General features: G+C 37.7%; 1 protein-coding gene across 6 annotated transcripts in view; it reads left to right on the forward strand.

Moving 5' to 3' along the window:
* The window catches only part of CPEB2 (cytoplasmic polyadenylation element binding protein 2), a 68,588-nt gene that overhangs the window by 51,960 nt on the left and 3,225 nt on the right, over positions 1–13,403 (forward strand). For all 6 annotated transcript variants that reach the window (XM_027545054.1, XM_027545056.1, XM_027545057.1 and 3 more), the window contains 6 exons: positions 1,557–1,727; positions 3,091–3,180; positions 8,197–8,315; positions 8,582–8,696; positions 10,601–10,782; positions 12,640–13,403. The exon at positions 12,640–13,403 is cut by the window's right edge and continues 3,225 nt beyond it. In XM_027545054.1, coding sequence (XP_027400855.1) covers positions 1,557–1,727; positions 3,091–3,180; positions 8,197–8,315; positions 8,582–8,696; positions 10,601–10,782; positions 12,640–12,867 — 905 coding nt within the window. In that variant the 3' untranslated portion in view covers positions 12,868–13,403. The remainder of the gene's footprint in view (positions 1–1,556; positions 1,728–3,090; positions 3,181–8,196; positions 8,316–8,581; positions 8,697–10,600; positions 10,783–12,639) is intronic.

Below are 13,403 nucleotides of genomic sequence, written 5' to 3' on the forward strand. Positions count from 1 at the left end.
TTTTTATTCTTTGATTTCTCCCTTGTAAGTTTCCTGAGGTGCTCTCCTTATCATTTCTCACTGGGGTTCTTATCAGTGATGTTATAAAGAACATTAAGCTCTCACCAGTTTACTGGTGAGTTGACCCCAGATTACTTGCTCAAAAATGTGACTCTTCTTTCTCCACATTTCTGAACATCTCAGATGTGAAGCTTGTGAACTTTCACATGTCTAGGATGCAGCCCTTTCCTGTCGCAGTTTCAGGTCTTTACTCTCCTTATATTTATTTAGTTAATGATTTTTACCACTCATATTCTAAAACCTTCTGATTCCTCCTTTCCATTCTTTTTTTCTGTTTCATTTCCCATCTACTTTTCACTGCTTCAGGTACCTCCAACTGTCCATCCTTCCTGAATTTTTTGAAGGACTTCTGATTGGCTCATTTCTCACCACATTAACCATATTTGCCAAAAATACAGGAAAAGTTATTATCGTGCTTGAGCACCTGTTTTTTGTTTGTTCCTTTTTGTTTTGTCGCTGACTAAATAAAATATGTCCTTTAGCCTGACATTCAAGGTTAAGTGTTCTGTCTAGCCCAGGGTGCTTTTCTAGCTTTTATTTTCCTTTTTTGCAACATGTTTCAGCCAACATGACTCTTATTTCTTAAATAAATTCATTTTCTCCTTCTCTCTCTTATGTTTCTCCTTCCACTTGAAATATTTATTCAAAACCATTTTCTTACAAATATTCTACTAGCCTACGTTTTCTTAACTCTATTTTCCCCTGTTACCACAACTGCTATCCAGTTTCACTTGGGGATATAAGAAATTGCCTGTTTATTAGCCAGGTTACTCCCTTCCTCCAGCACACTTCCTCTGAAGCACTTTAGAGACTGTTTTACCAGGTCATCTTACTTATTTATTTATTGTGATCCCCACAGAATCTAGCATCAGGATTGCTACAGAGGATTATATAGTCTGTTCCTGTACAAGGGTGTGTCCTGAAGGGTGGGCTCAGGTGGGGATCGAAGTCCTGGAGGGGAGCCTCTTCTGTTTTGCATTTGTGCAGAATCTCTGTCCACCCTGTCATGTAACTGACACACATGCAATACATCAGGATCTTATATGCAAGTGTAACTTGGTACTTTCATCCTTCTTTACTGTGGTCTGCAAGTGTTTTGTTGTTGTTGTTTTCTTATCAGTTTAGTCTGTGTCGTTTCTGTCTGCCACCAATTTCTAAAAGGTTTCTTCCATTACATATCCAGTTTAACCATCCCCATACAGCAGATTCTTGCTGTTTTCCACAAAAAATCGAAATGATCTAGTGTTTGTTCATGACATAATTGTTATCATATGGCCATGTTTGTTTCTAACTCATCGCTCAAACAACGTCTCTCCTGAATTCAGGTAATTGAACGTTTAAGCTATCCGAATGTTCCTTAGTTTTTGATCCCTATGTCACTTTCACTTTTTATTTTTTCACTTTCATTTTCAAGCCTTTAATTGTTGCTTTTTATTCCTGACTTTTATCACTTTCTTAGATCTGAGATTCAGGTTATATTTGTTCTTATATTTTAGGTCGTTCTTCCCTCTTTCCAATAGATGATGGCTTGCTGGATGATGGGCATAATGATCAAGTTGGTGTTTTAAATTCACCCACATGTTACTCAGCTCATCAGAATGGAGAGCGAATAGAACGTTTCTCTAGAAAAGTTTTTGTTGGTGGTCTTCCTCCAGACATTGATGAAGGTAAAATGATGACTTGTGATACTAAAGAAAAAACCTGAAATATAGTGTGAATGGGGATCTAAGTTTGTTTCTTTACTTTGTATATTTTACATATCGTTACTGTGAGCATTTTTTTATAAATCAGATTTTCATTTAGTTCATATCTGTTATTTTTAAAATATAAAACATATTTAATTACATTAAACTTTTTATTTTATATATTTATTTAAAACTTTGAAAAACTTTTTGTATGACCATAACACATATGACCAAACTTTTTGTATATATGTAACTTAACCTTTAAAACTTTTCATAGTTTTATGAAAACTTAAAAACTTTTCATATGACTGTAATGCATGCACGCGCATGCACACAAACCCACACACACACACACACACAATGAATTAAAGGTAACCAACCATGCAGCTTTAATGTATAAGAATCAAAAATTAAACTTAAGTGTAAATGTACTTTTAGAAACAGATAAAAGACTATACAACCTAAACAAGGAATGGAATGGAAACAGTACATAAACAGGAAATTCAGATTTTATAAAGAATAATAAGCATATGTAAAAATTATCCTGTGTAATAATAACTAAAGAAAGATAATTCAAGATAAATGTAAAATACTGAAACTAATACTTGTGAGACTGTGGGAAATATGCCACTCTCGTTTACAGTGTAATAATAGAGAAAATAGTACTACATTTTGGGAATTTTTTTCAGTTATAATTCAAATATCCACAGACTTATTCTGTATACTGATCTGTACCAAAAAGTTTCCATGTGATAAATAAGTATGAACGTGTCATTGAATTTGACCTCTACATCTTTCAGTGAAACTACCAGGCATGTATAGACCCTAGTATATTTTAGAAATATTAAGGCTTTATGTGTCTTGTTCAGCAGACCTTTTTTTCCCTACAATATGTTACTTTATCAAGATCTTTATGGATCTTTAATTTGATATAATGTCGACATGTTTTTCAAGTCAGTGTTATTTATGATTGCTATACTGTCAATCCCTTAGTGTCCATATGGTATTATATAATATTTTAGAAGTCATGCTGAACTGATTATTCTAACCAATATGCGGCTTAAAAACTACTTTGACTAACTAGATTAAGTTTTGTGTATCATTTTAATGATGATATTAGACATTTTTTCTAGCATTTATATTTTTGGGCTTATATTTATATTATCTTGGGCTATATGGTACTTTAAAATATTAAATCTTAACATGTTTCTAGTATTTATATTCTAGTTTATCTTAGGCTATTTGGCACTTTAAAATATTAAATCTTTTAAAATAACAAAATACAGATTTTTTAGAATGAATCATTAAAATTAATTCCTAATGCATGTTACTGTACTTTCTTAAGATGAAATAACTGCTAGCTTCAGAAGATTTGGGCCTTTGGTCGTGGATTGGCCTCATAAAGCAGAAAGCAAGTCCTATTTTCCACCAAAAGGTAAGAGGGTTTTTTTGTTACTATTTGCTAAGGAATAAGTTATATGAGAGCTGAAGAAACAATTGGTCTTCCCTAGTGGCTGAAAAGGTAAAGAATCTGCCTGCAATGCAGGAGACCTAGGTTCAATCCCTGGGTCGGGAAAACCCCCTGGAGAAGGGAATGGCTACCTTCTCCAGTGTTCTTGCCTAGAGAATTCCATGGACAGAGGAACCTGGCAAGCCACAGTCCTTTCCCTTTCACAAAGAAATAATATCAATTACTCTGTGTTTTCTTTTAGAATTGAATATGAGTACATCTTTGTATTAAAAACTAATAGAGTAATTTGTAGAGGTCGGTAACAATGTATCGAGTGAGGCAGAATGTTTCTGAAAACTGTTGCACTTCAAGCCAGTCAAGAATCATCAGAGACTTGCTATGCCTTCTCTGTAATGATTTGATAATGATTTCAAAGGCTTGTATCAACAAATATTTGAGTCGTTTTTCTGCCTAAGGTATCCTTCTCAGTAGCTTGGGCATAGACATATAAAAAAGTGTCTCCGCTCAGTAAAATTAAGAAATGTATCAGTTCAGTCACTCAGTCGTGCCAGGCCTCCCTGTCCATCACCAGCTCCCGGAGTTTACCCAAACTCATGTCCATTGAGTCAGTGATACCATCCAACCACCTCATCCTCTGTCATCCCCTTCTTCTCCTGCCCTCAATCTTTCTCAGCATCAGGGTCTTTTCAAATGAGTCAGCTCTTCGCATCAGGCGGCCAAAGTATTGGAGTTTCAGCTTCAACATCAGTCCTTCCAATAAACACCCAGGACTGATCTCCTTTAGGATGGACTGGTTGGATCTCCTTGCAGTCCAAGGGACTCTCAAGAGTCTTCTCCAACACCACAGTTCAAAAGCAGCAATTCTTCTGCACTAAGCTTTGTTTATAATCCAACTGTCACATCCATACATGACCACTGGAAAAACCATAGCCTTGATTAGACAGACCTTTGTTGGCAAAGTGATGTCTCTGCTTTTTAATATGCTGTCTAGGTTGGTCATAACTTTCCTTCCAAGGAGTAAGCATCTTTTAATTTAATGGCTGCATTCACCATCTGCAGTGATTTTGGAGCCCCAAAAAATAAAGTCAGCCACTGTTTCCCCATCTGTTTGCTATGAAGTGATGGAACCAGATACCATGATCTTCATTTTCTGAATGTTGAGCTTTAAGCCAACTTTTTCACCTTCCTCTTTAACTTCCATCAAGAGGCTCTTTAGTTTTCTTCACTTTCTGCCATAAGGGTGGTGTCATCTGCATATCTGAGGTTATTAAGAAATGCATGAAGTGAGAATAAAATACAAACCCATGAATATTTCAAGTTGTCCTTAAGTGTTCCAGAGATGACAAGAGAGTAATATATACTCTGTTGGTGAATTTAGATAGAGAAGAAAACGAATGGTCAGGAAAAACTCAGTTACATAAAGAGATAAGATGTGCAGAGTTACGTATTGCTAGGATACTGCAGTGACTGATCCAGAGAAGAGACATCACAAATGGAGCTAATATTCATTTGAGCAAAGTGATGCCACCATCAGTGGGCAGAGGAAGAATCACCTGCCTGGAGTGAGCAGGGGGAGAGAATTTAGCCTGAATCCAGCCAGTCGTGGCAGATCCTCATAGGTGAATGAAAGAAAGGGGTAGATTGAAAGACTTTACTTTGAATATCATTCAAATGTAATTTTAGAAATAAAAAAGTACACCATTATTCTCATGGCTGAGTGGATTTTTCAAGCCTGGGGAAAAGACTCCAGTAGATCTATTGAATAAGCTGATTTCGACTCTGGGAAAGGAAACATGTCAGAGTTATTGGCATCCAAAAACCAGCTCAGGCTTTCTGGTGATAAATTGTTCAGGCCATCTCCACCTTTATCATTGAGAATTATAGAACTCCTATGAGTGGTGTCGTTTTTTAGAGAATGGAATAATGCAGTGATTTATATATATGTGATTTATATATATACACACACACACATATATATGTATACACACACATACATTAAACTCCAGGAGTTGGTGATGGACAGGGAGGCCTCGCATGCTGCAGTCCGTGGGGTTGCAAAGAATCGGACACAACCGAGTGACTGAACTGAACCGAACCTTTAAATCTTATGGAATCCTTCGAGCCTGGATCTCAGGCAGCTTTTAGAATCTACTTATACCTATGGACCTCTCTCCATGTACTCTAAATTTTCACATGATTTTGGACTTTGCTGGATCTGGAGGTCTTGCATCCTTGGTTTAGAGAGAAAGCTAGCTTCATGTTGATGTAGATGTTCATTTCCTAGCTTGGTTTTAATCTGTTGTTCAGTGTTATGATCTTGTCTTTTATAGTTTATTTTACCAAATGTTCAATAAAAATGCCTGTTAGTTCTGGACGTTTCTGCCTAAATTACCATCATCCTTTGTCTGGACCATGTCAGACATATGACTTAGTCTGTCCACATCTCTGGATATCCCGTGTTTCTCCCACAACACAGCATGAGTTATATCTATTAATGTCAGAACCTATTAATTTTGAATTTTTCCAATAATCTGTCAGACTGTGTCTTTACTCATCTTTGTATCCTCAGTAATTCATGGGTTGAAATTTGCCTAATAAGTGATATAAACAACTAGAAATACTATAGGATGGTTTATCCTTTGGCCTGAAGTAGGTAGAGGAAAGCTTCACTGTGAAAATTTGAACTAAATCTGAAGGAGATTGTGCAATTTAGATAGATTAAAAAAGCTGTTCAGAAGAGTTACAGGCAGGGATTGAAGTACAAGTTTAGAAAGGTACTGGAATTAGTTTCTATCAAGACAGGTACACATTTTCTGCATGGACTTCTTGTTCAGATAAGGGGTGGATTTAAGCCTAGTCAGATAGGTTGATTTCTGATTTCATGAAACAGAAGAGCTGCTGTCATTGTTACTATTGCATTGTTATTGTTATTGTAATTTTGTGGTGTTATTTTCTCAAACTGAAAACAAGAAAAACAACAAAAAATCAGTAGTGGCAAATCATAGTATTTTGGTACAGTTATAGTTGATTGTACCCATTGCCAAAGACCAGTGTTCCTAAACCTTGCACGTTCGTGCATTTTTGTCATTGCTGGAGTTCATCATTCCGTGGTTTGGAAAACACTGGTGTAGAAACATCCAGTTGATGAAGTTGCCTTGTAATTGAGGTAGTGACTTGAGCCCTTGAATGCTGAACTGCACTTATACACACCTGTCCTTTGCAGTGAATAAGGTTCACCTTGAGTAAACATTGTTGTTCGCCAAGTCATTTGGGACTGTTTGCAACTCCATGGATTGAATGTAAACATTAGTGTGCACTGATAAATTCTAAAGAACATGTTAGGTGGTATTTTTGGTGAGACTATTTTAATATTTAGTGGCTTGCCTTAGCTAGATTAAAATTTATCTGCCATATTGCTTAATTTTTGTGATACAAATATTTATTTCCTAATAATCACAAAAATAATTTAGCAATTTAAAATATTAATATAAAAACTAGCATCATAAAACATAACATTAAAAATTTAATTTAAAATGCTCTTTTAGTAAATTGATCTTATACCCCTTCATTATTACAAAACAGTTATAGCTCTCAGAACCGTAGCTTGTATCAAAATTAATGCCTTCACATATAGAAAGCCAGTCTTTATTTTCTCATTTTTTCCAGATGTTTCCAACAATGATAAAAGTCTAAGATATGTTTCTGATCTTGCATAATCATACACATGGAAGTTTCTATTTGTGTAGAAATAGAAATGGTTTGATTGCTTATTTGTGCAATCAAATATAGTAATTTTATTAAAATGAAGTACTTCTTTTGTGTGTCATATCAGATCTTTGTGGCACTGAAAGTGATTATTGGCAATAAGCTGTGTTTTTTTTTAACTTCTAGTAAAACATGAACTCACTCTTCCCATTGTTTAATGGAACAAACATGGATGGCCTGTATGATGGCATTTTCATACTGGGACTAGATTTCATTGCTTTAAATTTGTTTGCATAGAAATCTTGTCAAGGGAAAGGGGTGTTTTTAGGTCACTTATAGTTATCTGCTACTGGGAATAATCACATAATAGTAAACTTGTAAATTTTGATGCCTTCTTTTTATAATGAAGTCTGTTCTGCCTGATGGATACATAATATCTGATTAAAGATTGACAACTGGTTGTCACAAGGAAAGGAGGAAGGGCATATTTCCAAAAAAGCATAGGAATCTAAGCAAGAACTTGACTCCAAAGTACAAACCCAGTCTCCATACTGTTTGGAAAAAGTGTTCTGCTGCTCAGCCACTTTGAGACTTGATTTAAAAGTCTGACCCATCCTGAAGGAATCTGTTTCATTCCAGCCTCCCTAAGAGAGTTTTCTTAGTATCATTTAGAAGTGGTCAGGTTGACTATGGAATTTTCCCCTACTTACAGGAATTCCAGGGCCTTTCCACATGTGCTCCTCCCACCTGCCCAAGAGTATGCTCTAGAACTTGTCTTTCCCTGAGGGCACCTGAAGAAAATTGTAGCTTCTGCTGGACTCAACTGGTTAATCCAGCCAAATTGTTTAAGGAGACAGTATCAACCTTAGAGCAGATCTAGGTTTGCAATTAATCAACCAACTACTTGCTTATGTGACTGGCTTTGGGCAAGTAATTCAACCACTTGACACCTCAGGGTTTGTTTTGTTTTTCTTTTTTTCTGTAAATTGGGAATAATGTTTCATGGACTTAGTCTGAGAATCAAATATTTATGTGAAGCTCTTAGTACAATATCAGATACTAAATGCTCTATATAAAGTAGTTAATTTACTGAGTGTTTGTGTTTGTGTGTATTCTACAGGTTGTTGTGTTCTCCAATAGAAATGTAATGATTGTAGTCCTATTTTATAGTTCATTTTTTATCTACTTCAAAGGTGTGTGTTTTCTAAACAGTACTGAAGTTTGGGATGAAATCACTGACCTTGACTTACTGCCTCATTTTCATGGCTGTTACAGGCTATGCATTCCTTCTCTTTCAAGAAGAGAGCTCAGTTCAGGCACTGATTGATGCTTGTATTGAAGAGGATGGAAAACTCTATCTGTGTGTTTCCAGCCCAACCATCAAGGACAAACCTGTAAGTAAATGCTACTCAAACTTGAAGCTACAAATGAAAGTTTTCCAAAAACTGTTTTGAAATGATTATTAGTGAAAAAACTACTGCATTAAGGGTTCGGTTTTTAAAACTTCATATAACTTACAGTATCTAGATTACAATATTAACAATTTGTTTCCCAAACCATCTGTCCAAAATTCTGAATTATGAAAGCACCACAATTGGCAGAAAGCTCATCAGCTATTAAAGCAGCGAGACCTAAGGCCGTAGTATCATCTTCTTCACAGGTTCAGATCCGTCCTTGGAATTTGAGTGATAGTGACTTTGTGATGGATGGTTCTCAGCCTTTGGATCCTCGAAAAACAATTTTTGTTGGAGGTGTTCCTAGGCCATTGCGGGCTGGTAAGTAGAATGTTAACAAATTTTGTTTCTTTACAAAAATCATTTAACATGAATTGATTCAGTAAACATTGGGCACCTATTGTGTATATATCACCACTGGATCAGCTAAGGGCAGATTCTCCTCCAACAGCTGCTTGCTGGAGAATCGAGACAAATTCTAAAAACTGCTCTTGAGACCATTAAGGAACTGGAGAATAGGACAACCATCTATCACTATGTATAGCTAACTCCAGACAGACTCTATAAGAAGAATCCACTCAGGCACTTAAGTCTGCTTAAGTGTAACTGTCCAAGATGTGAGAATTTGGGGTCTGTTTATTTGATGCAGGTTGATTCTGATATCTGAAAGACACTTTAGATACCTGAATGACAGACTTATGTTCATCAGTCATCAGAATCCAGAGATCTACCAGAAGATGTCATATGGTACATAATTATAGACATAAATGCCCACAGTACAAGCAGGTTTTATGATACTGTGCACCCTTGTGAAGTGTGTTAGCTCCTTGCATCACTGAGAACACCCTCTTCCAGTATGGGAGGTGCATGTTAAAGGACTGTTCACACGTGCAAATACTTACAGGTACACCTACTACAAAGACGCACTATAGGAAACAGAAGGGCATAAAGCAAGGAAACGTGATGTAGCCTAATATTTTCAAAATACCTGTATTTGAGCTGACATATGAAGATTGAACAGAAGGAGTTTGTGTGGAGTGTGTTTCAGATAAAGGGGTCAAGCATATTCAAAGACATTCGGTGGAGGGAGGCCAAGTGCATCAGAGGGACTGAGGGGAGTCCAGAGTCACCACCTAAGGTATAAGGAATGAGGGAAGAGACACAGAAGACACTGAAAAAGTAAATAGCAGTCAGATCATAAAAGTCTAACAGCTAATTTGATATTTATCCTCAGAGCAGTGGGAAACCAATGAAGGGTTTTTAAGTAAAAGAGAGAGACATCATATTTGCATTTTTGAAAGACTAGTTTAGCTGATGACTTGTGGAGGGGAGAGTTGAGTTGAGAGTAGATATAGGTGGACCAATTCTGAAGCCTGTTATTACAGTCCAGGAGACAGTTAGCAGTGGCTTGGATTAGTGGTGGTGGTAGTAGAAGAGCCAAGTGAACAAGTGTTACAGGTATTTATGAAGTAAATGCAAAGGCTCAATCTCAATTTTCAGTCTTAAGCTACTAGGTAGACAGTGGTACCATTACTAAGAAGATCAAGAACACTGGAGTAGGTGGAAGAAGATTGTGGTTTTGAAGACTAGTTTGTGCCTCCATTCAGAGTTCCCAAGCAGAAATTTCAGTTAAGCCATTGCCATCTGCAATATCTTCAAGAGAATCACCCTTGGTGCTGTTTTGAAAATAAACTTGGGGGTGGGAAGAGCACGGATGAGAAACGAAGTGATAAAGCTATTGCCATGATCTGATGAAAAATAACGGTACCTTGAAACAGAATGTTAGTCATGGAGGCAGAGCACTTGGATTCTAGATATGTCTGGAAATCAAGTTCATGGGATTGCATGCACTGAGGGAAACAGAAAAAATAGGAAGGATGAAGCCAAGCCTCTTGAGTTGGCAACTTCATCTTTTCCGTCACTTACTGAGTCAGTGAAAACACACTGGGGCACGCATAGACAGGTAGTGAAAGGTCAGGAGCACCGTGTAGGACGCAGTGCCTGCTACAGGGCCTGTTAGATATCATATGACTGGTCCAGTGGGCAGCTGAGCAGTCCACTTCTGTGGTGAGAACAGATGGTCCCTAGTGTGCAAGACAGAGGACTGGATCTAGAAGAGAGCATTATCCTATTGACTTTCACTTAAAAAAAAAAAAATACTTTAAGACTGTTGATTCATTCACTGTGTTCTCTCCCATTTGATGTGCACTTCTTTTCTTTTCCAGTGGAGCTTGCTATGATCATGGACCGGCTGTATGGTGGCGTGTGTTATGCAGGGATTGATACAGATCCAGAGCTGAAATATCCAAAAGGTGCTGGTCGAGTTGCTTTCTCCAATCAGCAGAGCTACATTGCTGCCATCAGTGCCCGGTTTGTTCAGCTTCAGCACGGTGATATTGATAAACGTGTAAGTTGCATATTGGAAAATCATTCAAGTCCTGTAAGCTGCTGATCCAAAGCTTACTGGGTTTCCCTGGTGGCTTAGATGGTAAAGAATTTGCCTGCAATGCAGGAGACCTGTGTTCGATCCCTGGGTCAGGAAGATCCCCTGGAGAAGGGAATGGCAACCCACTCTAGTATTCTTACCTGGAGAATTCCATGAACAGAAGAGCCTGGTGGGCCACAGTCCATGGGGTCACAAAGAGCTGGACGTGACTGAACAACTAACTTTCACTTTTTTTTTCAGGTTTATCCTAACCCTAACCATGAAATATTAGGTTGACCAAAAAGTTCCTTTGGGTTTTTCATAAGATCGTACTGAAAATGCACTTTTTGACCAATACAAATGTAAATAAAAATGTTATTTCATTACTTTCCTATCAAATGTTCTACAGTTCTTTTTATCAGTCAGCTAAGTTGTTTCCAGTTTTTTGTTATTGTATTTGTTCAAAATAATGCTGAAGAAAATACCCTTATATGTTTATTTTCTATACACATGCAAGTATTTCAGTAGAATACACTCAAAATAGAAATCATCAGGTCATTATTTTTTTACCTTGGGCAAACCAAGCCATTTAAACACTCAGTTTTCTCTCCTCTCAGGAAGTGCAGAGATCTTAGACTGCCTGGCACTATTCAGTCAGACAGAAGCAGTAACCTGTCATTCATAAAGTTCTCACAAGCCAGAAAGTAAGGCTGTTGCAGCTAATAGTGGCCAGTGCTAATTCACAGAGTATTTTACCAGGTACCAAGCACTGTTTTACATGCTTTTACTTGCGTCATCTAATCCTCACAACTCTAGGAAGCAGGGTCTGGTGCCTTTCTCATCGCACAGGTATGGAAACTGAGGTCAAGAGCTTTAGCATCAAGAGCTGACTTAAGTCTGAGACCTTCTCCTGAGTCACACTGTCACAGTGGGACTTTGACTTCTGTCTTACTAGTTCTCAGAAGTCTAGACATGCCTTTCATAGAATCATCCACAGCTCTGGTTTAGTGGTACCAGTTATTTATGAGCAGGGCACAGCTCTCACCTGCAGTAGAGCAGCATTGCCAGGACCAGGGGCTGTTACAGTTGTGCCATCTCACCGGTGGGGCTGGGAAGAGAGAACAAAGGTGTAAGTGCATTTGTCTTCCATGCCCTGCTCATTTTAACTCACGGTTACCCCCACCTCTGAGAAGATCAACACACAGGTGTGTTAAAGATGTCAACTTCAAGAAAGGTGAGGGTGGAATGTTTTGTGAATCAATTAGGATTTTACAGTTTTTATAAATTATTTTTTGTATTTGGGGAATAAAGTGATGTAAATAGTATTCAATTAATAGTTTTCAGAAGAAACATATCAAAATACAATAAAATTACCAAACTAAGTGCTCGTTGAGTCACATGGTCAATTGTGAACCTAAGACCTATAAAAAGATTACTGCAAGAACAAAATGATGTACTTTGAACCTACAGGGTAGTGAAACTGGGCTTCCCTCATAGCTCAATTGGTAAAAACTCTTCCTGCAATGCAGGAGACCTAGGTTTGATTCCTGGGTCAGGAAGATCCTCTGGAGAAGGAAATGGCAACCCACTCCAGTATTCTTGTCTGGAGAATCCCAGGGACAAAGGAGCCTGGCAGGCTACAGTCCATGGGATTGCAAGAGTCTGTCATGACTTAGTGATTAAACCACCATGGCGGAACTATCACGCTAAGAATATGCCTCTTCCTTTCAGCATTGAGTGCTGCTCCATTTCTCTAGAACACTGCATGAACCTCTTAAATCAGTGCTAAAGTGGGGTCTGAAGCAGACTTGACAGGACTTGTCTTCCCTCTTTTTCTAGGTGGAGGTGAAGCCATATGTGCTGGATGACCAGATGTGTGATGAGTGCCAGGGCGCACGCTGTGGTGGGAAATTTGCTCCCTTTTTTTGTGCCAATGTCACTTGCCTGCAGTATTACTGTGAGTTTTGTTGGGCAAATATCCACTCCCGTGCAGGACGTGAGTTCCATAAGCCATTGGTAAAGGAAGGTGCTGATCGCCCACGTCAGATCCACTTCCGCTGGAACTAAGAACAGCTGACCGGCCTCTGTTCAACAAGGAAAGAAAGGGTGCATGTGGCTTACTGTGTCTGAAGATACTGACATGCAGAAGAAATAAGTGCATTCTTCTGCTTTCACCCCAGCTATCAATACATGCATCTTTATCAGCAGCCAAAACACTACAAGCCTCTTGTTTTTCACCAAAACCCTACATCTCAGGCTTACTAATTTTTGTGATATTTTCATGTTAAAATAAAATGTTCTTTTGTATTTTCTCCAAGTTATTTTTATATGTAAAGTTAAAATTAGATATGAGAATGTTTTGCGTAGGGGCAAACAGTCTGCTGCTATATAGTGGGTGAAGCGTGCACTTATTTCTAAACGTGGGTTTTTAACTTTAAGATCTGCCCCAGTAATTTACCAAAGGTAGCAAAATAATAGTGAAGATGGAATATGTCTGCTACAAAGGCTTATTTTTATTGTTGCTATTTTCAGTGTATACATAAACTAAAAAATTAGGGTTGTTTTTTTGCTCTCCATTTTGACTTGCAAGAAATAATACCTCA

Source organism: Bos indicus x Bos taurus, chromosome 6 (assembly GCF_003369695.1).
Source record: "Bos indicus x Bos taurus breed Angus x Brahman F1 hybrid chromosome 6, Bos_hybrid_MaternalHap_v2.0, whole genome shotgun sequence".
NCBI classification, from domain to species: domain Eukaryota; kingdom Metazoa; phylum Chordata; class Mammalia; order Artiodactyla; family Bovidae; genus Bos; species Bos indicus x Bos taurus.